This window comes from Tyto alba, unplaced genomic scaffold, assembly GCF_018691265.1.
Source record: "Tyto alba isolate M040663 unplaced genomic scaffold, T.alba_DEE_v4.0 Super-Scaffold_6, whole genome shotgun sequence".
Lineage (NCBI taxonomy): Eukaryota > Metazoa > Chordata > Aves > Strigiformes > Tytonidae > Tyto > Tyto alba.
In genome coordinates, this window is record NW_024881327.1 from 29801520 (window position 1) to 29829498 (window position 27979).

Genomic DNA, 27979 nt, shown 5'->3' on the forward strand with positions numbered 1-27979 from the left:
ATGCTTGTGCCCTGGAGGGGCAAGGATGACTTAAGCTAAAATGCTGCCTCCATATCCCATGGGTAATATATGTGGTAGAGTGACTGAATCTCCTGCATTATTCATTGCCACTGGCTTCTGCTGTGACGTGGGTGTTTATCACATGAATAGTTGTGCTGTGGGTTGCTGCAGAAAAGGTGTGTGTGACCTGAATACTCATCGCCCACAGGTCTTTCTCTAAGTGATAGATAAAACCCGATCTCAAGTATGGTATGTCTGCTAAGTCAAATCATTCTGAGATGTTTTTCTCTCGGACAGCCTGTGAATGAGCATCTTTAATTGCTTCTAACCCTCATGGTTAGTCTCTGTCACATGTATCAGCATGAATTTCCCAGGCTTTCAATTCCTTCCTTAAAGTTTGATGCCTGTATGAAAGTAAGTTTTATTCTTAACATGTATTTGGAAAATTGTTCAGCTTGCTAAGTTGCACCCCATTGTGCTAAGAATAAGATTTTTTTTTTTTTTTTTTGAGAGAGAAATTCCAGGCTGCTTTGTTTTCAAATAATGATTCAAGTTTCTTTACACTTTTAATTTTTTTTATTCTTTTTAACACAGCTGCTCGAGTGTTTTCAAAGCACACCTGTTTTACTGCTGAAGTGCTAACAGCAAATTGTGCGTTGGGCTTTTGTGAGCTCTAAAGCTTGGGTCAGGAGGGATGAGCAAACAGAAAATATGGCTTGATTGCCATCCATTGGGAAGAAGACATGCTGCAGTGGTACTCGGACTGTGCTTGAAGAGTTGCTGTTGAGCATGATACATACTCCTGTGTCTATTGTGCTGTGCTTTTGGCATAATAACCCAGAAACTGTCAGCCTCAGCCCAGATGTTTGCTCAAACTGTTTTGTAATGGCAGCTACTTGTCTGGTTCTTGTGAGTCATGATAGCAGTGATGCTGAAAGCTGGAGAGAAGGGGTGGGCTTATGGATAGAAAGGGGGGAACACAAGGCTTAGTTGTGCTGCTGGGGGGATGATCAGTGTACTGCAGAACGCCTGCCCTGGAGTGTGGGAGCTGTGTTCAGGTTGTTTCTATGCTCTCTTCCTCTTCCATTGGCTTTTGCATGTTGGATGTGTGTGTGTTGAGACCTAGCACCAGAACAGCATCTGTCTTTCTGCTACGGCTCCTTGCCCTGGCTGTCTGGTTCACGCTTAGGAAGCTGAATTACTCACCAGTGGAAATATCAACTCCCTCAGGCTATAAGGGTAGGGTATTTCCAGAAAAGTTTGTGCTAGTAGGATATAATGATTTATGGGTAACAATAGAAGCAGAACACAAAGTGGGTTTTTTGGGGTGGACAGTCTGACAGGACCAGGTGAGCTGGAGCCAGTGCTGTGCAGTGGGAGATGTGAGCCTTTCCAAGGCTGAAGATGAATTCTGCTTCAGTGTCAATCCAGTGCTTTGCTTTCTTCTGCTTTGGTGTCTGTGCAGCACAGCTCAGCAAGCAGTAAGACTTGAGAAAAGTATTAAGTCAGAGGCCCGAAGTTAACACCCTGGTGTTTGGGAGCAGTCACTGGCAACATGGAGGTCTGTTTAAATGATTTGAATGTGATGGTGGGGAGGATTTGCTAAAATTAAAATACAGATTTGGTCCAGACTGGCATGGAAGGAAAGTTTCTTAGCTCTTCCTCTCCCTCACCACTCTCCCCCCCGCCTCCGCCATTTCAGTGTTTTAGTCACTAATTGTGAAAGAAATCCTTCCTCCTGACCTTCAAAAAATTGTGCTTCAAAAATTTGGGAATGTAAAATACTAGCTAAGTGATGCTATTTTCCTTTTGGCCCTCTAGGACAGTAAGTGAATTAATGTGTAAGATACTTCCTTCTGTGGATTTGGCAAAAACTGCTGTCGAAGAAGGTAAGATGCAGACAAAGAAAGGTAGATGCTAAAAGCATCAGGGAATTCCTGAGTCAGTGACAGCAGCCTTCTCCTCCACCTCATCTTCAATGAGTCTTTTACCCATAGTTATGTTATGAGAGGCCTTCACGTCTGTCAGATTGAAGTGCAACTTGTTAATACACCTGACAGGTTTCTATTTAATTTTTTTTGAATAATTAAACATAATTTGTTCGTTTGTCTTTGTTTTTTCTTTTGAACTATTTTCAGACTAAGGCCCCTAGAAACCTCAGAACAAAACTCACCTCTCCTTTCGGAAACAAGCCCCAGCCACCTGGATTCTTGGGGAGGTTGTATGAGATTCCCTGACAGTCTGCCTGATAGACTGGAGTTAGAGAATAGTAATGTGCTTTCTAGAAGGAAAGAGAAAAATTTGTCCCTAAAATAGATGACCATGCTGTACTAATTAATTATTGATGTTATGCTGGACTTCTTTCTTCTATTTTTGAATTGGAGGAAGAGGTGGAAATCTTTATGGAGGGGTAGGTGGGATTTTGTGATTCCTGTTTAAAAGACAATTTAAGGCCAGTCCCCAGTCTGATAATGTAAATGCAGCACGCCTGCATGTCTGCGTGTGCCTAGAGAAAACTGCAGTATGAAAACTGTCACCAGTCATCTGTGAAAACTGTCATCTCAATATGATGAGTACCGTACATATGCAATATCCTCAACCTCATGCATAAGGTCATAACTGTGCTTCCATTCTGAAAGCAAAAGAATTGGGAAATCTATAGTTATTTTTCCTAGAGCAACTGGATCTCTGCTGACTTGCATGTTACTGATTTTACACCCTTCCACCCTGCGTAACACAGGCAGGTTTGCGGGCTGTTAGCAATATATAGCCATTACTATAAAGGACACAAGAGGAGTATTCCAGAGTGATGTAATCCTTAAAATTTGTACTCCCTGGTGCAAATAGGTGGGTTTATATTCCTACAAAACAAGCTTTCAAGATGAAGAGGAAGTCTGTCTGTTGCTGCTCTTGGAGAGACGTGCCACCCCCAAGCCCGGGCCGGCTGCTCTCTGCTGGGGCCATCCAAGAAGAAGTTGACCCGCAGGAAAGGGGAAAGGGTTGGTGAATATTGTTATTTTTTTGATGTCAGTTTTTAGATTCAGTGGGTTTAAATCAGAGTAGCTCAGTTTAAGTCAACAGAAGCGCCTGAGAACCTCGCTGGTGCTGGGGTTCTTTTTCTACTCTAAAGGTGAGAACAAAAATGCAATGCCATTGCCAAGGAACACACCACTTATATAGTGTGTGCTTCAGGAAAGAAGAGTTACTGAAGTATAAAACCTATTTTGGTACTGAATGTCTCCAATTGAAATTTGGCAGTTGGAAACCTGCCTCTTTTATATTTAACCTAAACTTTAAAGTTCCTTACCAAGAGCAGGGAGGTTGGAAAGGAGAGCAATCAAGCCTGCTAACCTGCTTAGCTCTTGGCAGGAAGCCACCAGGCACAAGCACAAGCTGCCGTGGAGCAGTAGGAAGAAAGCTGAAGTGATTCCTAGCTTGTTAAATTCCTGCTAAACTGCAAGAAAGTAGCTTTGGTCTGAGTTTAGACACTACAAATCTGTGGGGAGTCTCTGACAGGTAGATGTCTGTCTCTGTTTTGAGAGATCTATAGAAGTAAGTTTTGTTCTAGCATCTCAATAGGGGTGATTTTTAGTTTGCTGGCTAGTGTTTCCTGTTTGGTTTTATTAATTCTAACTGAAATTCTATGATGTACCTGAGATCAAGTTGCTTGCTGGCACCTGTGAGATCACTTGCTTCTGAGGCTGGCTGAGGACTGGATTGCAGGTCTGTTCCATGGAAATCCAAGTACCCAGGAATATCTGATCACACTTTAAGTATGTGTTGCTGTTGCCCCATCTTTGCAAAAGAAGGAAATAGGGACTATTTAATTTTTTTAAATTTGCACCTAGTATTACCTCAACCAGACAGTTGTTTATTTCATTAATTGTAACAGAATATTCCTCCTTTGTCATCTGTGGGTGTTAAACATTTGCTAATTCATTTTCTAAGAAGGGTATGGGTGCCTGCATTCTATCTGCCTTCCAATTTACTGCTTTTAATAAAGTCCTAAATGAATTATTCTAGCTTGCATAAGCCTGGGAGACGGAGCTTGCTGCACTGTTGGCTGGCTGAGCTTTTCTTTGAAATACTAAGATTTATAAACAGGAAGAAAAAAAATTCCTCTCTTTATCCCCAAATCATTTTCAAGTCTGCCAATTTTCAAGGCAGGCAACATGGTAAAAATGTAGGTGGAGAGATGGACATGCTCAGCCTGACGCAGAGAAAGGGAGGGACACTCAGGGTGGGGGAGAGATTCTCAACTGGGAAATAGAAAATGTTGGGCGTGTGGTAGCACAGTTTCAGGAATTTATGTTATCAGTGATAATATCCCTTTGAATCTGAGGTCATGTGTCTTGTGATGAAACTTTTTTTTTGCAATTTCCTATCTGCTGTTTTGTTGGAGAGCTTGGTCATTCTTACCTTTGAGACCTGTATTTTGCATTTCAGGTTTTCCTGTGATCTCAGAACTGTCAGCTGACCCCATCTTAGTTTGGATCGAAAAATTGTCGTTTTAGGCATAAAATGCTTTTTGTGATATTGCTTATTTTTTTTTATTTAATAAAATACTGTTTCTGTTGCAGTTACTCTAGGCTTGGTTTAGAGGAAATTAGGCTTCACCTATAGGATGAAAACAGTTAATTATAAAAATGGCCATGGTAGCACAGACAGATACATCTGTTTGTTTATCTTGGGAAGAAACCCCTTAAAATTATTTGGAAAAAAGCTAGCATGTATGCCCAGTCTATGGAGAAGTTTGGTGTCTCAACTCTTAACCCAGAAATTTTTGTTTATACAAAACCTGCGAATCTCAAACAGAAGGAAATTGCTAGTTTCTTGGCTTTACTGGTATGAAGGTGTTAACATGTATGTTTTCTTTCTCTCCCCCACTTTTTTTTTTTCTCCTCTCTTGAATACTGATATCTGATCCTCCGATACAAAAGTCCACACATGTGCCTGCTAAATTGGGTTAGAATAGTTCAATGAGCATTGTTCTGTCTTATTCCTGCTCCCTTGCAGAGTTTTTTAAAAGGTGCGATTTCATGATTGAAATAAATATATTCTCTTGATTTCTTCAAAAAGCTTTGGATTTTAAAATTATTTTTCATCTGGCTTATAAAAAGATCTATTTTCAAGTTTCCAAATGAAAAATACAATTTTTAACGAGAACATTTTTAGCTCTCTTAAATGATCTGTTCTGTCTCAGTACTTTCTTGGATTTCTGTTAGAACAAGGACAAGAAAAAAATAAATCTCTCTTTAAAATGGAATGTAATTTGTCTTGATTTAGCCTGGCTTTTGCTTTAACAAAGAAAAAAAAAATAAGCTCTACAACAGATGAGATTTTTATCTTCGGTCTTGCATATTTATTTTCTCCAGATGGGAGAACAAATATAAAGTTGAATAATACCTTGAATCCTAGAACATAGTTTGACTGACAGATCTGCTGCCACAGATGGAGTATCTTTTGATGGAGAGATAACCTCACTTCTGTCACTATGTGGCAACAATCCCAATGTATTTTTCAGTACCAAAACCCATAGCATTAATGTAATCATTTACCAGGGGGCGGAATGGTTGGGGAATGACTGATACAGCATGCAGACTTTGCAAATGCAGACTTTTATGTACTTCATGTCTATTGAACACAAGCATAATTGAAGAGATGATTTTTCACTTTATTTTCTAAATTAGGTTATGAATGTACTGTTTACTGAGGACTTTTTGCTGCTTTTTTCTAACCTGGGGCTCATCTCTATCATCTAAATTAATTTTCTTCGTGGTATTCAGTGTATGTGCATGGGGAAAACTGTAGGTCTGTATTGCAGTGCAGAGTGAGAGAAGGTAAAGCATGCTTTGCAGCGTGTCTCTTACGTGCCTGAGCTGTCATAGTCCCGACAGCAGCTTGCGACACCTGCCTGGTTTGGGAAGATCCCCACACTGTAGTGTATGGATCCTCTGTTCTGCTTTTATTTCTCCTGCACGTGCGTTGTTGAATGCAGATGCTTTTTAAGGGTTTAAATTGAGGGTGGCTGTTTGGGTTACTCAGTCACTTGTCATGCTCATCTGATTCCGAGGCTCCTGCTGCCACAAAGGATGGCTGTGTGGATTTCTTCTGGTAACCTGCACCTTTGCGAGCTCAGCAGTTTTCATTAATCCCTCCTTGACTCTTCATAAATGAAAACTCTAATACGTGACTTGTTTTTGTTTTGCAGGTTACCTGATTTCTGCAGCGACTTGAGGGGTGCTGGTGCACAGGACTTCAGGACTTGGTGCTCTGGTACGGGTTTCCCACCAGCGAACTGAGGAGAGTAAGTAACTTGCTCTGTGTCTGGGGATCCTCTGGGGTGGTGGGGCTCTTTCTGCACTCTTCTTGTCTGTCTCAAACATTGAAGTCTCAGATTTCTGCCAGCACAGAGACCGGAGGTACATGTATTTCTAGGCTGTATTTACATTGTTTATCATGGTGCTTGTTAAAAAAGATGCTCCAAGTCTTCTAGTGCTCCAACAGGAGCAGTTCTGGGTTTATCCGTTCTTGCCGATTAGGTGTATCTGTGCAACAAAACACTACAACTTGCTCTCCCACCTCATGTGAGAAAAGGCTGCATGCAACAGAGGCGTTTCATAGTAGTGCTGTTCCTCTGTGCTGTCAGCAATACCATCAGTTAATGTGGACACCCGTGTTTGCTTTCAGTGTTTTGTGCAGCAGAAGTGCAGTCTCCTGTGACGGGTTCAAATGATTCCATGTGGGCCTTGGAGTGGGAGGGAGGCCCACAGCAGCAGCTGCTTCGTGACGCCAGCTGAGGCCATGTCTGTGGAGGGGTTATGTGGTGGCACGCTCCCCAACAGCCTCTGGCGCTGTGGCTTTCCCTTCCTTCTCGTGTGATCTTACAGGCTGGGGACGTACTTCCTAGTACCTGGCAAGCCACGGGGCTTCTTGTCTTCAGAAATAAGATATGCGTGAGGTCTGTCATTGTCTGCCCACAAAGAAAGTGCTGTTAGCAGGAGGACTTGGGCTAAGCATGTCTGTAGGTTTGTCTGTGCCATACCAGCAGTTGGGCTGGCAGAGCCTGGCAGAGAAACTGCAATTTGCTGCCCAAGGCACGAAGTTTTTCCATTGGGATTGCTGTTCCACCTTCCTGAAATGCAGCAGCACTCTTCTGGGCTTTTGCTGATGTAATCCTTACAAGGGTTTTATTTTGTATAGTCCTAACTGATGGAGGTGAGCTTGCAGAGCTTTCAGCTGTATGCCAGCCTTGTAGCCACTGAGCAAATCTTATGCATGCCTCAGGTTCTTGCTTTACTCGTGGGGTGCACAGCTGCAAGCTCTTATCCTCTAAGGTTTCTCTTCAGCTGGTTAGTTAAAATGTAGAGAGGAGATAAATGCCAGTACCTAGCTGAAACATTGATTTAGAAAATGATCTTTCATGCTGCATGTTACTTTTCCCAGAAAATTCCTTATTTACAAAGGACTTCTCATCCTGAAGAATTTCAGAAGTTTTATAGGTTTGTTCCTCCCATCCCAATAAAGCTACACTCGAATGAGGTGAAATATTTCTTATTAAAACAGTCTTTGCACAGAGAACAATGGGACTCTAGCCAGGGCTAATCTCATGTTGGCATGCAGTTGCATGAGAGACAAATATTTTAGCCAGTGCAGTAAGACAGATCTTAAGGGCTTATGTAAGGGTTCAGGGTTAGTCTTGGTCTTCATGCTTTTCATGTATGTTAATCAAGCAGACTTGGTGGTCTGTAACACACAGGAGGCTGGGCTAATGATGCAACTGTTCTTTCCAAGTTGTTTTTCTTTAGTCTCTGTACCTACTTGGCAGAGCCTCAATTCTTACATGGGAACTGAGCAGTATTCTTCTAAAACATAGAGCTGCTATGCAAATCATTAATTTGTATCATATACTAGGTCAATCTAGTGTCATTTTTCTCCCCCTCCTCTGCTCTCCCCTCCTCTGCCTTTCACTAGAGGACCCTGTAAGTCCTCTTGCTGTCCTCTGTCATTTTACGTATCAGTAAGGGAGTCTCATCATTTCCCTTAAATAAGATTCCAGTCTTTTCCCTGGGGAAGATGCTACTGGTTGAGGACTTCCGCCTTAATAGGACCAGTCACCCTAATCCGTCTTGCTCCTCTTTGCAGCCATGTCTGTTTCCCCAAAGGCCTGTCCATCAGAGCATCTTTAGGTGAATTGCTCACTGTGTGATGCTTGGCCGGCCTCTGTTTCACTGTCAGGAAGCACTCTTACAGGGCATGGTGCAGGCACTGGCCTGGAGTTGGCTAGGTGTCTTGCAGGCAGCTTTGTGAGACTATCCCTGCTAATCTTTAATCAGCATTCTCATGGCAGACAGCTTTGATGGCAAGCTGAGGGCAGTAGCACACTTCAGTCATTATTTAATGCAGTTGAAACTTCTCATTCCAGCTGCTCAGAGAGGATGCAGCTTGGCAGATCCTAGCTTTTCAAATTAAAAGGAAATACTACTCATTTTATGTTAACAGTGGGTTTTGGAGGTAATGGAGTTGGTGTGGGTTCAACTTCATGAGCAGCTATTGCTGCTTTTCAGAGTCTTTTAGCAAGCCTTGCAGACAAGGTATGGGTGTCATGCTCACAGTGGAGGGGGTGCTTGCCATATTGTCTCTGAGATCACAGATTCTATAGTGTAGACTAATTTTTTGCCAGGTTTCACTGGATTAACACTTACATATATAACAGGTCTACAGAATACATTTTAAAGGGGGAAGTCCATGCCATGAACAAAATCTGTGTGGACATGGCAACAGTTCAGGTTGTCCTTCAGGCCATTTCAGCATCTTCCTCCATGCCCCAGAGGGATCTCTGCTGCTTAATAACAAGAGAATTCAGTTTTCATGGCTGTTGCAGTATTTCTGCTGAGACAGAAATTTCTGTAGTGTGTGTGCCTTTCTGTTAGGGGTTGAACCAGAATCAACAGTTTGTTTCATAGGCTACTAGAAAATCCGTGGTTGCTCTCACCTCAGGATGTACTTGCATTGGTGACCCCTCTTTAGTTAAACCATTTCCTATTAAAAATAATTTAACACTGTTGGCTGCAAAGCAATGAGATTGGCTGAACCTGAACTTCAGGTCTAAGTATGGCCCAGAAGACACATGTTCTGTGATATGTAGTATCAAAGGTTGGGAGCCTGTAGGAGATGAGTTTATTGGGCTCCATTCTAACTGACCTCAATTCAGCCTGTTTTGGTGCTGAAATCGTATGAGACCATCTATAGTACTTCTTGCTTGGCAAATATGGTTGGGGTACCTCCATGGTAGCTCTCCAATAGGGTGTTGCAAGCCCCCTCTGTGGCTCAGAAGAGGCTATCAGAAAGTTCCTGCTATGTTACTGTTGCTTAGGACTGGAGAGAATAACTGCTTGTTTGTGAAAGGTGTTATTCACAAAATCAGGCTAATTCTCTGGTGCCTGATTTGCTTAATAATAGTAATAGGTTCTGAAGGAAACCCTGGGGGAACTTCTCAAATTGCAGAAGGTGAATGGAACAGACTGTATTTCTGCTCCCAGTGTTGTCATTGCTCATCATCACCTTTTGCCTCTGGTAACAGCAGAAGATGTAATACTAGGTTGTGTAGGACATGGTTCAGCCTTTTTTACTACCTTAGTATATCATACTTTCAAAAAGAAATACATTTCTTGCTATATTGATAGCAATTGTCCTTGCAAACCAAGGACACACTTCTTGCCTTGGAGGAGGGTGTTGTGGAGAGGAGAGACCTGAAAAGAAATAATTGAATCTTAGCTGGTTGTTTGTCTTAACTGGTAGTTTGTTGTTCCCAATAAATTTATCTTTATTTTCATCTTATTGTCAAAAAATGGAAAATGTTACCATGCGGTAGAAATTGACAGTATTTTAGAAAATGTTAAATAAAATCTCCTTTTTAATGGAGTATTGCAGTATTTAATGTGATTATTCATGGTTTAGGATTAGTAAGCATCAGCAACAACATAAAACTCTATTCTGATTGTTCTGACAGAAGTTTGATTATTAGAAAAATTGTTTTTCCTAAGAGGAAATTCTTCCATCAAGAGAGGTGCAACTCTGTTGTGATAACTGCAGATAATGAGCCACGTCCTGACTTGTGGCTCACTTAATAAATTTTTCTTTTTGGATCCTGAGAGTCCTTTCCACTGCATTGTTGCAGGAAAATATGGCACATGGCATGTCAGTTTAGGAACAATTTACACTATACTGCAGTAATTGTCAATACAATACAGGTTGTGAATGGAGAGGGAAAGAGGTACCCAGGAATATGTTTGTATTATTCTAAATGCATGTCATCATTAGTTTTGAGGAAAGACTCAGAGAGCCCCAACGAGAGCCTGTCTCACAACTACTCTTCCATTGTTTATGCAACCGATTTTGGTGACTGACACTAGTATAAAACTGGATTCAGATGCAGGGTGGGCCATGTCCATATGTCATTCAACATCCCAAAATACAGACCAAAGTTTTATCTCCGTATTCTAGATATGGGTTTCAAATACTCTTTTAGTTAAATAAAAACTACAAATCTTACACTATATGATTTGGATGTCCCTTGCAGCCATTATTTTTGAGGGAAGATGAGGCTAAACAAGTACTTTGACAAAAACTCCAATATAATTTTCAGTGTAATTACTACTTTGTTAACTTTTTCAGAAGTATTTCAGTATGATGCTGATACATTAATTATGAGTGTTTGTCATAGAGCTATAGAGGTAGTTTCTGTAGCTTCCTTCTAGAAAGACATAAAAAATCTCTAGTGTTTTATTTCCTTATTTCACTAACTGATATTAAAGTAATATTTTTGTCCTATGATACTGCAGAAATTACTCTTTCCAACATTTCTTTATTTACTAAAATGCTGAGGGGTTTTGTATGGCTGATAAACAGTTGTTTAGTCAATAGAGATATTGTATGAGAGTTCTCTGTATCAAATGGCTCCGCCATAAAACCTGCCAAAACGAGAAACAAAGGAGAAGTTTATTTTTGTGTACTCTATCTGGATACTGCAGCATTGTTGTCCATTTGAGTTCCTCATGACTTTCAATTCATTTTTCCTTCATATCCCTGTAGGTTAAAAAACAAAACAAAAAACCTCATAGGGCTGAATTGTTTTCTTGTCAAAAATGTAAATGAGTTGCTTACTTCCTACAAATAAGACTCTAGTCCTTCCTTCAGTTCAGCAGCAAAAGAAACGTACTGCTTATGTTGCTAGAGCTGTAGCTGTTGTCCAGTTTATGACAAATTGAGACATTCAGACATGTTCTTGGTAACTGCACCTAGAAAAAGGAGCTTTTTAAGGAAAAAGAAAGTAGTAAAAATTAAAATCCTGAATCATACCTCAGAAATAGTTCATCTGCTTTCAGTTATTCCTGATTTTGACTGCTTCAGAGAAGTAAGAAGGCCAAGAAACTGTGCAGGAAAGAGAGTGAAAAATCTGTTCACAAAGTTTCTTCCAAATCCAAATCTTACATGTTTGGGTTTTGCTTTTTGTTTTGTGGTGGTTTATTTGTTTGGTTGTTTTGTTTGTTTGTTTTAAAAACCCCTCACCTCTGTACTCTGGATATTCTTGTTACTCACTAACCATGCAGTTTTATAACCCTGCTGGATTATTGTTCAGAGGTGATTGCTTAGTTTTTTGTTAACCTCTCAGTGAATTTCACAGAAAAAATGTTGATTTTTTTTTTTTTAATTTAAGCAAACAAACAAATCACATCAGAGAAAAGTATCTCCCATTCAGATGCTTATCTCCATCATATTACACAATTAATAACTTTTAAGATTATTTTGTTAGATGATTTTATACCCTTTTGGAAGGCTGTTCTTGGACTACCTTCTCTGGTGTTGGGTATGTTCTAATTTCCAGCCTAAATTTAGCAATGACTGCTTTATGCACTCATTTCATGTGCCAACATTATACTTTAAAGTTTTTGTTGCCTCTCTCAGCATTCATTTTGCTGTAAGCCAAACCCTTACTAGCCTTGTAGAAGACAGAAATCTGGGACCTTGATTATCTTCCAATTTCCTGTGTTTTCCATTAATCCCTGGTGTGTGAGGGACCAGATGCTACCGGGCTGTTTCAGATGAGGCCTGGGCATCACCTTGCACAATGGTGTCGGTGTTTTCTTAATTCTGCAGGAAAGGCTGTAACCAGAGAACGTATTTTCCTTCCCCCGTGCATGCATCGCATTGGAAGCTCAGAAGTCAGTGCCCTGCTGATGAGGCTGGGTCTCTTTCTTCCATCACATCCAAACATTTGCATCACAGCCCAACACTGACAGCAGAATTTCTTAGCAATTCCCTGAATAAATGACCTTGTGCTCTGTGTTACTTCACTTCATTATGTTCCCATTATGCTCCTTCTCAGCATCCAATTTTCCTTTTGGTGATTCCATCTTTCTCCTTGCAGCAGACTGTCCAGGTTTTGTGTCACTGGCAGATTTCACTGACACCTTTTGTGACAAGATCATTAATGATAATATTAATTGAAATCTTCTTTTGTCATCCAATATTTTCTACGCTTTCAGTTAATTTGTATTTTCTCTTCTCCTCTTACTGTGTCAGAAGGAGAAATTCCCAGTTTCCTTCCACTGAACCATTTATTTGGACCTTTCTTTGTGTTCCCTCTTATTAACTCCGAGGTAAACATTTTGTGCTTCCCTCTGCATCAGAGCTCCTACACAGGAGCTTTGATGGTTATGTGTATCCTAAGTCTTTCTGGTTTTACAGTCTCTGAAAAATAGTTGAAGATATTTGGGCTTGTATGAGCTGTTGAAGTTTGTATATTGTGTCTGAGATGAAAATCAAGTATGGAGGAAGGTTGTGTTAGTATCTTACAGCCTTCCATTGACACAGGTAAAATAACATTTTGTTGAAGTTACAGTTTACTTTAGTGTTGTTCCTCTGCTGCGAACTGTAAATTGTATTTTAGCTGGTTGTCCAATGGTCAGGAAGCAGTTAGACACACAACCCCCAAAATACAAATATACAAAAAGCTTTATATATTTACATAGAAAAGATATAATAAATGTGTGTGTGTGTGTATATATATATCTAAATGATGGTGTAAACCTTTTTTTAGAAGAATCTCTACCTCAAAGTTCCAAAATACAACCCACACTACATTTGTTACTGCATCTGCTACCCACAGGTCCTCAAGAAGCAGCAACAGCTAATGCTGTGACTGTTGCATTGAAGACTGGGGAAATAATGTGCTTGGGTTAAATAAAAATAGGAAAATCTGATGACAGGAAGAATGAGTGATAAGGTAAGAACAGAATTGTTGTGATTTTGTTTTTGTATTTTGCTTTCAAAATAGAAAGAGTTGGAGGCTGCTTGGGACAGCAGTAACGAAAGCCACAGAAGGTATTTGGTAGTGGAACTACTGTTTCAGAAGGAACTGTTTAAGGAAATATCAGTGCAGGATTTTTGTATTGCTTTACAATTCTCTTCTGTCCTCACACCCTGGAAACCAGCTGAGCTCAGCTTTATCTTATGCTCAGTTTGTCTTTTGAGGCTTTCTAGTAACCATGGGAGTTAGAAACAGCCTTGGCTTGAAATCTTGGTCTTCTGGCAGTGGGTGGGTTCTGCTGTGCTCACTGCTCCCATGGAAGGGTAAAACACAGGGAGTGCAGATTAGATTATTTAGATGCAAACGGGCAAGATGGGTAAACGGGGAATCCTTGTCTTGAGTAATAAAATTAAGTCATTTTTTGAAATTATGTTTCAGTATTTAATGGAGGTTACCAGCAAAATGAAAAAGGTGGTGGTTTGGGTTTTGTTTTTCTGTCTGAACAGCTGATGAATGGTTTTGGTTTAGTAGATAGATCAGTTTGGAGAGAGAAGCTGTAGCTCACCACATTAGTTAACGGAGGCCTGGCAAACAGAAATTATGGCATTTTTCTGGAGTTTCTGCTTGTGTTTTGTCTCAGCTTCCAAGTTTCACAGCAACATTGTGTTCATTCCTGCAAGATACAGGGAGGGGGAAAGGTGGAGAGCTTTGATGAAATGCTTTACCAGAAAACCCAGCTGTGCTTGAAAAGCTTCCCACAGAAAACAAAAGCACAGTGGCACCTCTGACTTAAGAAGAAATAATCACCTTCTCATTCAGAATTACTGCTGTTACCTTTCAGCTTTGAAAAATGCTTTTCACTATCTTGGTGTAAATGAGATTCGGGATGCATCACTGCAACCCTACATACTGCCCTCTTGTTTTAGGCTTTACGGGAAGGTCTGCGTTACCTGGCGATGGTTGCTTTGATCGTGTAATGCCTTTGCACTCTAGCACAGCCCCACAGCTTGCCAGGCTTCCTTCTGGTGTGTAGCCCAACCTTGCTGCAACCCCACAGGCTCAAAGCATGGCAGGAGTGGTCTTGTCAGCCTTAACTTTTAATTTTTTTTTTTTTTTTTTTTTTCTTCCCCGTGAGCGACTTCTAACTTAACAATTCCCTGCTCAAGAGCAAGTAAAATTGAGATCATTAGCTTGCTATCAGTTCAGCTAGCTGCACTGGAGTGAATGAAATTACCTTGATTTGAAACAAACTGCCAATATTATAGACAGTGTTTTTCTTTGTGTCAAAACATATATGGACCGTATAGTTGCACATAAAATATCCTGATGCTTTCTTAAACTGTTTGGTTGAACAAAATCTGCATTATGATGACTTAATGTACAATAAATAAATATAAAAAGCAGGTGCGTTTTACTGGGTAAGTGTATTGTCTGTGCAGGGGATAGGGGTCAGGGGACCATGAATTATTGAATACAGCTTGTTTTGCATGATCTGGCTGCAGAAGTACTGAAATGCTAGCTTTCAGAAAAACACATTTTTGATGAGTTAGGGACTCTGACAAAGCCTCAAACATGAATTAGGGACACTGTAGGAATTTTGTCTAAGTGACTAACATTGATAATATCCCCCAGAATAGAGTGGAAAATAATAATAGTCGTCCCCACATAGAACCTCAGCTAAGTGGGCAGGTGATGCAGTAGCTGGAAAAGATGACCAAGAATAAGAAGAGCCCTCATGAATGACTTCTCAAAAATGGAGAAGCAGGAAAGCATCCAAATAGGAACTTCCTGAGTGGGGAAGATAGAAGCACAAAGGCAGCCAAAAAGTATACAGGACAGAGAATTTGCAAGTGAGAATGATTGCAAGGAATAAGAATTTGAGTAGTATGAATTTGTTGGAAGGAGAAATGTTGGAGCTGCCAGACTTTTTGGGCAGGACAGGACTTTCCAGGTCCCTGAGCATGCCTGTTACCTGGATTATACAGCATGCCAGGCAGGTCCAAGTGTGGCAAACTCACGGTGATTGCGGCAGGGCTGGAGCGCAGGCAGGACATCCCCTTGGCCGTGGGGTTGTGGTTGGCTTTCCGGCTCCTGGAAGGCTTTGATCCTGCACCAGCGAGCGAGGATGAAGGGGAGCGAGTCCTTCGGTGAGCAGGGTGGCTTCCTGCCGCCCAACAAAGGCACATGGTGGGAAAGCATAACCGCCGGGATGTGAGCACTCCCAGACAAAACTGGAAAGGCAAATAGGTCTCTTGGGTAACAAAAGACTCTTTAAAAAAAAAAAAAAAATCCCTGAAATGACAATACTTTTTTTAAAAAAGGTGTTAGTTATTAAAGAATAATGATTATGAATTATTAATGACCTCTAAAAAGGTCACACTTGCAATGATAGGAGATATTTGGCAAGTAGACAACATTATGCTTTCTCCAGTAGGTTGTTTGGCTTGAGAGATCCGCATCTGATAGCTGTTCCCAGCACAGAAAATGAATGTGCTGTGTCTGTATGTGCCTCCAGAAATCAGCAGCACAAATTCCTAATGGCCTGGCTATGCACTTTGCTTGCTTGTTTAAATTGTATTTTGCTAATGTTGTCCTACAGGTGATGCTCCAAGTGGCTGCTTTGATTGCAGACAAAGTGAGAAACAGTTGAGTATTGGAAAGCATATTTGCATTATATATGTACATATACGTATTTGCAAATATGTACATTCATATATAAAATTCATGTGTATGTACAAAACCACTTTCTGATCTCAAAATGAGCCATCCACCAGCCTTACAGGCTGACTTTTTTTTAATTAGCCACTTTCAGTGTCTGAACTCCTCACTGTCGTGAGCCTATTTTGTGTAGGACCTGTGGCCCCTGTGTGTTTTTAAACAATGCAAGGCATTCCTCTTTACCCATTGCCTGGCAGGGCTATTTCCTGGTATTCAAAGCAAGACTTTAAAGGTGGGATTGTGTTGTTTGTCAGAATATCAACCAGAGAGTACTGGAATGTAATTTCTTCAATAGTTGTCCCTTGGGAAACATCGTGCAATAACCTTTTTTCTTTCCCTGCTGTGTGTAGCTGTTCCTTGCAAGCACTGAATGATGTAGTCAGTCACACTTGGGTGAATTCTGTAGGTGATTTGCAGTCATCTCTTTTTTTTCGTATCCTTTTTCTTGGGCATGTGAAGGTAGGTCTGCTGGCAATCTATTGTATGAGATTATAGCACACAGTATGAATCTACTTGTGTTTGAACATAGAAATATACACATTTATGGCAAATGTTGCTTGTAGAGAACCAGGGAAAGTTGAATCAGCTGGCCATTTAGTACCCTCATAAGCAGCAGCATGTGTGAACAAAGGAATTTGAGTGAAACCCCAAAAAAAGGTTTAATGTCCATTAAAAGTATGGAGGTTGAACTGTGAGTTGATTGTCCTTAAAACAAAAGATAATGGAATTAGTTCAAATAAGCCTGATGCTGTGTGCCTGCCATATGAACATAACTCTTGGTTCGACTCTCTCATTAAAAAAAAAAAAAAAAAAAAGTTTTTTTTTTTTCCATAGAGTCAAAATATTAATACAAGTAAAATGAAACTCTTATGTAGCAGTTATAAAACCTAAGAAATGTAAAAGAGCTGCAACAAAAGAAGCTCTGTAAAGAAGATGGTTTAGGAAGATGACAGCCTCTGCTGAAAGTCATGGCAGGCTTCTATGGGAGATGATTTATGTCCTCGTTACGTGTGATGGTGAGTAGCTGGTAGCTCTGTCACCATGGCTCCTAGAAAAGACTTGGCATGAGGTGAAGTGGATAGTGCTTTCAGGTGCTCCCCTGGGTGGCAGGTATGCAGTGACCGTGCTCTGGTTTTGTTTCCATGGTTGTCTGTAATTGCTTGCAGCATGGGGCTGGTCACCTGAAACAAACTGGGGAAGATCATCAAAAAAGGACAAAAAATAAATCTTCAGGCAGAGCCAAATCAAAGCATTTACTAAAGAGAAACCATAAGGCTATATGTGAATTTGTGTATATGTAGTTTTAAATTTAACTATAAAGATGTGAAAATCACTATAACACTTTTTAAAAGCCATTTTGTGGTAGGATAATAATAATTAAAAAATCCCAGAAAGCTGATACAGAAGACATTTGTTACAAAACAAATGTGAGTGAGCAGGTTAAAAACTAATACTAAGAAGACCTGGTCTGACGCATTAGGTACATTCAGGTTTAACTCAGATATATGTGCAGTTGTGGATATCTAAGTTGCATACCTTTAAAAACAAAATAAAACCCAAACCCGTGCATACATTGTGCTTGGATCTTTCAAAAGGAATATATGAGACCTCCTTCCATTTTATTTACTATTCTCATGAATGTATATGGAAGATAGGTGCTAGTTTTCAGACGCTTTAGCTATGGCATTTGGGTTACCAACAAGGTCGGTCACATTTCTGTGGGAGTTCCCCGAGCTTGTCGAAGCTCAGGAGTCCCACTGAGATTCACCGGGGTGAGTGGGTGTGTTTTAAAAGGCAGGTCGCTTGGCTATTCTGGTCACAATTCAAAGATGGTTCTTGGAAAAAAAACAAACCCAAGCAGCATCTTCGTTTGTCTTGATCTGAGTATGTCCCTGCTCGTATGTACAACCCAGGATCACTGCTGTTTTGCAGGGCAGTTTAAGTTCACTTACTGTGCAGAACTTGCTTCTAAATTAACTTTTGATAGTTGGCTTTAATCCAGGTTGTAAATCTTTGCAGTTCCCATTTTATGCAGTAACTAATGAAACCTTTGCTGTAATGAGAATATATCTTTATGTTGTCTTTTCCACTGAGATTTCTGGGGTTTAAAAATGTGATATTTAAAATGGTCATACCTTTGGGTCCCCACCTGGCTTCTCCAAAGAGTGGCTTATTCCCACAGTGGGCACACTTCTTTAGGAGAACTGTACTCTAGTTTAATTCAACTGTTTGAGAGCGTAATAGTGAGGTTTGGGATTTTTAATTTATATGTTAGGTTTTTTATTATGGTATGGCACAGAAGGCGCCCCTCTAATGCTGTGCTGCTAGGTAGGGAAAAAATAGCGTGTCTCAAATGTAGACATTTGATATAATTTAGTGAATGTTACTGCTTTAGAAAAGTGTACACCTTCTAGAAAGACAAGAATGCATTTATGAAAAATGAGTAATCTTTCTGCTTCATACATACCAATCAAATTCTTTCACAAACTAGGGAAAAGAATTGAAAATACTGTCATCTGGTTACAATTTTTGTTTCCCCCTCTCTAAATTTTTTTTAAATCCTTGCACAAATAAGGACTGTTCTGTTGTATTCTGCTATGAATTATGAACTTGGTGCGTAGTTATTTGAGGGAAGTAAAAATGATAATGACTTTGGCATGAGTGGAGACTTAATTTTTTCTACTAACAAATATGTACATTTTTAAAATTCCTATACATCAGGAAAGGAGAAGCAATCACCTGCCACTTTTTTCCTTGCACAACATTATAATGTGCTCAACTAGTAGGACATCACAGAAGTTTGAAGAGGTCCGTTTGGTCCATGGCAGGGAGTTGTCCCACATTACCCTGCAAAAGAAATGCAGGGTTTTTTGACTGAATGTTAGTTTTACTGTTTACCACTCCCTTTTCATTTTAACAGCCAGAATTCTTTTTGTTGCAAGAGTGTACCATCTCACCAATTCACTGAACTTTTTCCGTTGAGGAGGGTTGAACAGGACACACTTAGTCGGCACTGATTTGGGAGACAGTGGAGATCTTTACCTGGTTTTTGCACTGTCAGATATGCAGCCTTTAGGTGTCTGTATTTCAGAAGTAATCCACAGAGGCTGTAGCAATGTTACGCAATTGCATTTTAAGTCATTTTAAGCACAGGCTGCCATGGTCCCATTTCCACTTGCTCTCACTAGCTACCGATACTAGTGCAAACACCATGAGCCAGTTCAGGAGCATAATCCGGCTGAAAATACATCTTTATGGGGAGTTTTCAGCTGTGTTGGCTCCCAGACCAGCTCACTGGAGAATTGCATGGATGCCAGTAAATATAAAAGACTTATGTAATTCAGGAGTAAGCTGCTGTTTGCTCAATCAGGGAAATGACATATCTGAAGATTTGTGGAAATCTCCCAGTTTTGGTGCAGCACTATTTCATCTGTGTCCTGATATTTCTCTCTGTTTCCTGGATAGAACACGCTTGTGCTTGTATTTGCAGCCTGAGACAGTAAAAATTCTTAATGAATTAGGAAGAATGATCCCCAAAATTTGTTGCTTTTTTGGTCCTTCTAGCAAGGGAGAAGATGAAATAAAAGGGAATAAAAAACACTTGGCTTTTTAGGGATAGATTCAAAGTGGTCAGTGTTACATATCTTGGAGAAATTTTGTTTCTACCACAAACAGTTCATAAACTTGTTGCTTAATGCTTGCTTTACAAAATTAAGACAACATTGTTACTAAATCTCACCTACTGGCTAAGCGTTTTTAAAGCCGAAAGTGAACTCATTCTTGCAGTGTTTGTTGTTCTGTCTGTATTGTGGGCCAGAAGAAGCTACTGTATGACCTGAGACTTCTTTATGCCTTAAAATTTATGTGAGCTTATTAATGGAGGCCGACCACTAATAATAAATTTGTGCTGCATGTGTAGCACAACAGTTCATCTCCTCTGACAACATGACTATGAATAATTTATAGATGTAGTTATCCTGAAATTTGTAGGGGTCATTAGCATTTTAATGAAAAAGATACAGCTGTTGTACTAAATCTTCACTTTTTTTTTTTTTTTTCTTCTCCCTCAGTTAAGCATTTCGATCTGTACTTTGAAAGCAGCTGACAGCGTGCGGTAATGTGCTGACTGGCACTATGGGCAGGCGGTACCCGGGGGCTCACTATCGGCCAAGCAGCTCATGTATGTATGCAATTGGTCTAATTTATTTGTCGCTTTATTACTTTTGAAGGCTGCTAAGTTTATAAATTTTGAAATAGCATTTATAAAGGATGCTGACATGTTCTAATCGATGCCAGCTCTCCTGTGTGTGTACCCAAATGGTAAGTATATTGATTTAAGTTTAAACTGCAAAGGTGTTTTCCAGAACTTTAAAAAGCAGCTTGACCAAGTCTACTGCAGTGTGCTGTGTTTTGTGTTCAGGGTCTTCAGCTTCATTTATTACAGGGTTCTTCACTCCCATCCCAAGTTTTTAGAACAGATACCTTCAGATTAACAATCTACTTGAGTTTATCCTAAATTGTCAGTGTGCACAATAGCTTTAATTGCTTACAACTGCAACTAACGTCTCCGGTTCAGATTATTTATATTCTTGAGCTCAATATTCCTCATGTTGTTTTTTCCTCTGAGTTGTATCCTATTGGATTCTATTACATTATCTTTTACTGAAGGTTGTCTTCTGTATAAGTGCAAAGGCAACTCCTAAAATTTACCACCTGCACCTTCCATTGAGCAAGCGGACGTTTCGTGCTAGTACAGATGGCAGCTACCACACTGCAGTGGTTCCACAGTGCAGGCTGTGTGAAATGAGCTGACGTGACCTTACCTGGAGAGCTGTGTGGGGTAATGCCCCAGCTCCAGAAGGCTGCTGCAGATCCTCATGCACTCTCTGTTGATCCCTCAGGCTGCTGAGGTGAAGTTGTGGTAGGTTAACTTATGTATTCGCTCTTCTTTCTGCTGTAGCAGAAGAACATGATCCCATGTGGCTTTTTTTGGCATCAAAGCCAGCTTAAGCTCTCATTTCTGTACCATTCCTTCTGTTCCTTTAAAGACTTCTTTAAAAGCCTCAAACACATTAAGCATCCAGCTCCACACATACTTGGGTTGGCTGATGCAAGTAGTAAACTGCAGTGAGAACTTACAGCTGTGGCAGGACAGGGACTTCCTATGGTGACTTCAGCATCAGACATGAGGAACTGCATGGTGAGGTTCTGTATTCAGAACTGGACTTTGTGGGGTTTTCCCTAACCCCAAGGCTAAATCATAGGAAGTAGTAAAGCATCTTTACTCTCTGCTGCAGACTAGTCATAGATGTCATAAAGTTGTATGTCAAAATGGTTCATTAGAGCCAACTTAGATACTACTTTTCCGAAGAGTTTGTCTTGGGTATTAATGTTTCGGTATTATCTGTACTAGAATGGAGGAAATAAATGGTTGTTACAGTTTTGACAGGTCTCTGACAGTCAAGTACTGGACTAAATAATTGGACTGATCTGTTTGAATCACCTGACATTAAATCTAGACGCTAGCCTTCAAACATGTCATTTCAGCATACGGCAGGGCCTGGTATCCATGTATCATGCCTAAGCTTGAAGCTCAGAACTGTAAAATGATTTAGTGTAGAGGTGGGTAATCAAGTCTCTCCCATTCCTACTTAGAGAGAACAAGTAATGGGCATTGAATTCTTACTAGAAGAGCCCAGGATATTTTTCCTGTTGTCTAGTTGAGCAGTTGCAGACGGTGAAGAAGTGGAATTGTTTGCGTGGGCAAATGCTGGGGTTCCCATCATCTGCCAGAGCCAAAACTTGCACCAGAATCAATTGGTGCCAGAGCTCCCTCTGTTTGAAGATAGAGATATCAGAATATCTACTTCATGATTGCTTTATGCTTTTTTTAAGCCGGGTTTTCCCTTTCCTTAACCTGTCAGGGTTTCTAAGCCAAGAAACTTGCTTTATTTTTTGGTTTTGTTATGGTATGATTTGTGCAACTTCCCGGTGCCTAACATAATAAGTGCTTTGGACATCCAACAATAATGGCATTGAAAACGTGCAGTCTTTGGGAAATGTAGATCATAATTAAATCTCTGATAGCAGATTAGATCTCATTGAAAGCACTGGTAAAACACACCATTTTGCTTTTGTTTTCTTTGCATAGATAATGAGTAATTGCCCCATCTCAGCTATTGTATTTCACATCATTGCAATCTTAATGTTGTACTATTAAGGAGTTGCTGCAGCCTCAAGCCTTAGTCCCCGACTTTTATCTTCTGTCTGTACATATATACCTAAATAAAGTCTGTGAAGGGAAGAATTAGGTCTATGTGGAGTATGGCAGTTGCATTCCTGCTTTGTTGAGGTAATATTTCATCCGTTTATGACATGGACTGTTTTGTTGACTGATTTCATAAATTTAAGGAATATAATAGTGCGTGGTTTTAGAACAGCAAAAGGGTTTATATTCAAGGAAACATATAACAATTTAAATAGAAAACAGTTTATTTGAAGCCCAGGGCTAGGAAAAGTGTTTGAAATACAGGTGCTGAAGATATAAGAAACAGCAGGGTGTTTAAAATGTAAAATTGAAAGCTGTGAATTTAGCAGACCAGTGCTAGTTTAGACTTTTAGAAGTGTAATTAAAGAGCCATAATCTCCCTTGATTGACAGTAAACAAAGCAGTCTTGGATGTATCCCTGGCTCTGTCTAGCACTGCTTGTCCCGACTTAACACTTCATTGAGAGCTGTTTTGTTGTTTTTTTATTTTTTCTTTTCTGTGCCTTTTTTTTTTTTTTTTTTCTTTTTTCAAAAGATACGGAGTAAGGAGATACAGTCCTCAGCTATGGAGAAGATAGGTTTGGTGAGGAGACTTCTTCCATGAATTTCTCCTCAGCTTCATTTATATTTTTCTAGCATTTGCTCATAAAACCCACTTTTCTGCATTAGCTGCAGCAGCTCTCCTGAAAACCTGGTACTGTTTGTGTTGTTTAGGTGTCCTCAAATTTTCTTCCATACTAAAAAATTTGAATGACAATAAATGACATACAAAACCCTTCTGTATGTCTGGAAAAAAACCTCTTTATCGGGTTGTCCATGCATATCCTGTCCCCAGCATAACAATTCATTTATTTTAGCTAGTTGTAGTGTTTTGCACAATACTGAAATCTGAGCAAAGCATTTTGGAGAAAATGGAATTGGTTCCAGTGTCATTCTGCTGGCATTAAATGCTCAGGAAAGGTTTAAACAATAATAATAACGAAATGCACAGTTTTGCAAGAATGCTTAAGAAAAAAAAAAAAAAGCCCTCTTTTCAGACGTCGTTGGAAGTGAGGAAATGCTGGAATTTGTGGGTGGTAGTTTTTGGCACTTGACCTTTGGAACACGCCAGGGACGTGCAGTCCTGTGGTGGCCCATCAGCAGTCATGGGGAGGGAGGGACCCGCTTGTGCCTGGAGCTCCATGACCAGCCCTCCCTGCCCACAGAAGGCAGCACCTTATCTCCCACCATTAAGCCATCCTCTTTATTTATGGCAGGCAGAGGTGGACTTTTATTTCTGTTTTAACTATCAGCATTCTCTTATTTAAAAATGACTCAGACTAGGGGTCTGCATGGAATGATTTATTGATATAATTCTGTCAATATAATTATCAGAGCTGACTGTAATTTTATTACAGAAACTTATGATGGAGGGTGATTTTCCCCCCACAAGCAAACCTTTTTTTGGGAAATACCATTTTGATGAAATGCTCATTAATCAAGGATGAGGATGGAAGGAAATTATCCCTCATGGGAAGGTGTTCCCCTGGACTGTGGAGGGGAGGGTTTGAGTCTTGGTTCTTCCTGATCATCTGCCATGCTAGAGCTGCTCTTATAAATAATTCAGTATGCTTGAGAGCAGAGAGAACAGGGTTGATTTTATAAACTTGGGGTTTGATTTCCCTCCAGGAACACTCAAATTCCTACTCTGTGTCTCTTCAGCTTCCCAAGAAGTACTCAGCTGCAGTCTTCTTTGCACTGGGACAGTCTCCTGCTGCTGGTCTTGCAAGGGGGCTGTTGCTTAGTGAAACTGCTGTGAAGTCTTAGCTTCCTTGCAGTGAAATAAGGAAACAAGTGTGAGAATGGTAACATTATAAATAACAGCAACCCCCTGAAAAAAAACCCAAACTTCCAGGCTTGCAGTCATTTCCAGGAATTACATTGCTATTGTTAGTCCAAGATGAGTCGGTGTGAAAACATACCGTGGAGTGCCTCTGTGGGCTTGGCTTGGAGCTGCTTCCAGAGTAACAGAAAAATCACCCATAGAGTCACCCTGACCCCCAAGGAGGAGTGTATCCACCATGCAACTCTTGGTAGAAACATCCCAGTAAAATCCTACATCTGCAAAATCCTGCCCTATATCTCCTGTCCTTTTCTTCCCAGAGAAAGATATCTTGCAGTAAATAAGACTTGAGCTTTAACACTGCTCAGGTCATGCTCAGGGGGGCCAGTTTTCTATAAAGTTGCTGAAAAGCTCCATCTAATAATCATCGTTTAGCTGAGGAAAAGCTGGGAATACAGATGATTCATGGAGTGAAAATTACAGAAGCAGCCAATGACACATACATTGCTCACTGCATTAAAGCCTCTCTTGTTTAGGTTTCTACCTTTCCTAGGAAGCTATGCAGAGGCTTGTACAACTACTTCATCAAGGCCTCTTTGGGTGATCCTGGTGAAGCCCCAGAACACGTACTGGTTTCCACAGATAGGAGCTGACTCGGAGCCTGCAGATAAAAAGCTTTCTTTAAGAACTGTGTATTAATCTGAATGCGTATTGTCACTTCTGGTTTTATTTCTTAGCATAATTAAATAGTACTCCTATTCCAGGACCCTGACAGGTCCATTTCTTCATGGTGAAATCAGAGGTAGAGTGACCTGAAGCTGAGGGTTTCCCAGTAACTCTGGTTGGGGTTGTGCATGTTCATGGAGAACCACCGTGGTACTAGATTTGCATCATGTGTTTGTCCCCTTTCACAAGAACCCCAGTTCCTTTGGTGTTAAAGTGCCTTGTGAAGATCTGTGAGTTTGTAGATAAGAAAAAGGAGTAGAAGATTTTGGCTAGCACATCAAAATCTCAACACACGACGTTGACATTCAGGCCAGTAATACTAGTAGCTTGTTCTTTTCCACTTGTTCAATGTCTTCTACAGCCAAGTTTGCTGCTTGTTGAAACTGAGCCCACTCTTAGCCACGCTTCAGTGTAATTAATATAAATGCCAGTAAGTGCTGTTGCTTTTTTGTTATGTTCTCCTTTCACTTTATTATGGATTGACCTGTTTAGTTTATGGGGACCATAAAGCAAATAAAATACTTTGATTTTATTTATGAGCATGTGGTTTTGTTTTATGGGTAGAAGTGTCTCAGCATAGTACAACAGCATTCTCAAGGAGCTCTACTAGCTATAGCAGGCCAAGATTAAAGTTATTCCTATATTCTAGTACCATAATTACATTAGGAGAATTACTGTAGGGTATGGCCATTTTAGTCATCTCTCGGCATTCTGTCAGCTTAAGCAGTACTGCAACACTTGATTTATAAACTGTTTGTATGTTTTGAAGTATTTCTGATTTGTCCCATTAAGATTTGATTGAGGGCAATACGTAGCTTTGCAGGCTACTTTCAGCCTTGCTGAGATGTAGCTCTTTGTGTAATGAGCCTTATTTGAGTTCAGCTTTTCATGGAAAAACAGACTAGAAATGTGGAGACCTTTTCTTGTTTGATGCATCCTGTGCTCTGAAATACATCCTGCTCCATTATTAGGAGCAAGGGATATGTGGATAGGACATGTGAGTCCAACTTTAAGACAGTTTTAGCAGATGTAGTTGAAAGTGCACATGTAATAACCTTACCTAGGTGAGATACAGCATGTTATTAATATTTGTGGAACAGAAGCAGTCTTGCCAATGTGCAAAATCTTAATTTCCTCTCCTGGAGAGCCCTGATAGTCTAATTTTTCAAAACCTGTCAATCAACCTAATGCACTGTTCTGTGAATAAGACTTGGACTTTTTTATTTTTGCTCACAGGTCACAGCTTGCTTTTAGCAGCTTGAAATTATTTGCAAACACTTATCAGTTAAAGAAATTAGAGGTTTTAATTCTTTATATTGAGACTTTTGATATACATATATTTTTATTCTTTATTTCTTTTCATATAGAATTGTAGAGAGTCTTCTGAAAGATAATTTCCCCTTTATTTTGTTTTCAGATTTTCATCTCTAGAGCCCAATTTGACACTAAGTACAACCTTATAGTAACAAGAAAACAATTTTAGTGTACTGTGGTCCTTCAAATGCATTTTAAGATCTCATCTGTGAGGTAGTGATAACAGGTGTCTCAAAACTATTTCTACCTGGGTAATTTGAGTGTAAACACATTTCTGGATAACCTTGATAAGAGCTTAATGTGTAACTAGCCATAAATTTATTATATGTCATTCAGAGGGCAGATGAAGTTGTAGCAGGTGAAATCACGATACCAGGCCATCAGAAATTTAATTGTTAAAATATATTAATTTAAAAAGAGAAGCTGAAATGTCTGCATTTATCTGCATGCAGTCAGTTGTTCTTGGAGAAGTGAATTGTGCTCTGGAGTATGCAGTGGTTTTTTCTAGGCTTTGCAGGAACAGTCAAGTGTTTGCAAGCTGCAAATAGCAGGGCCACAAACAAGATGTGTGGGAAGTGGTAAATGATAATCATCTATTTAATTATTTTTTGTGTGTGTGTCCATGTGTGTCCAGCAGAGCATCTGTGCTGGAACTTAACTCATTCATTGCATCTGACAGGGGCTCAGCATTTTTTCTCCATCTGTTAATAATGCTGTGACCTATGCTTAATCTTTTTCCTGGTTTTGCTGCCCGTGTCTCCTGATCAAAGGTTTCCTTGGTATTGGGCTAGCGCCATTATGAACAGCTGCAAAGATAGTGCTGGACCCTGCGGGTTTCATTAACCCTGTTAGGACTCTTATCATCTTTCAAATGCTTCTACTTCCTGATTTAGGAACTGTTGAATGATCTAAGTTAAATTTATGTGAGGCTGAAAAGTCTGGTCTGAGCACAGTCTGAATCAGTCTAAGTCATTTTATGTGCCAAATCCATGGCCGCTGATTCCTTTCTATTGCTCCATTAAGTATTATGGGTAGGCTGCCTGTCTTACAAAGCATTTTGATTACTGTCATTTTTTTCCCTGAGACAGCTTATCTTAGCTTGCTTTTTCATATGGCATCATGCTTTGGTTTTGGTAATTCTGATCAGGTTTGATTACACATTGTTTACCTTCAGACTTGGTAAGAATAATTTTTGGATGGCACTTGAGATTCAAGTTGCAGGATATGGAAGACCAAGTCCTTCTTGCTTTATTGGTCATCTCAGTTGCAGAAATTTAAGTTATAATTTATAAATTTGTGTCTCTGTGTAAGAGAGAATTAGGCTTAATCTTGTGTCCTGTATTAGCACATGCATTTAAAGTCGAGTTGTTTGTAATTAACAAATAAGTCTAAGCTGTGATCTCTATTATAGAGATTGAGTAATTTATACATCGATTTATGAAAAAAAAGAATGTTAAGGCTCAGGAGTTTAATTTACACAACAGGATTAGAAAAAATGACTGAGGTTTACTTAGCAAATGTTGCTGTGCATGTATAGATCCGATGACAGAAGGTTGTCTTATCTGTGCTTGCAAGTAGCCAAAAGATAAAACACACTCCATCTTCTTGCCGTGACAACACTGGTTTTGCCTGCCAGACTGTTCCATTCTACACGGGGGGGGAAATCTAATTAAAGGGATAAAATTAAATTTGGAAAAGACTTGGTATGCAATCTTGTTTTTTCCCTTACTAAAGACAGGCTTAGTCGTGATTGCATGTCATGGTTTTGCCTTATATAAATGAAAGAATTGCTCTTTATCTGCTCCAAATGATCACTTGAT

At 39.9% G+C, this 27979-nt stretch overlaps 1 protein-coding gene across 9 annotated transcripts in view; it reads left to right on the forward strand.

Annotated features, from left to right (window-relative positions):
• Window positions 1–27979, forward strand: part of APBB2 (amyloid beta precursor protein binding family B member 2) — a 192726-nt gene that overhangs the window by 55054 nt on the left and 109693 nt on the right. For all 9 annotated transcript variants that reach the window (XM_042807680.1, XM_042807681.1, XM_032999128.2 and 6 more), the window contains 2 exons: window positions 6212–6307; window positions 20101–20210. In XM_042807680.1, the coding sequence (XP_042663614.1) occupies window positions 20165–20210 (46 nt within the window). In that variant the 5' untranslated portion in view covers window positions 6212–6307; window positions 20101–20164. The remainder of the gene's footprint in view (window positions 1–6211; window positions 6308–20100; window positions 20211–27979) is intronic.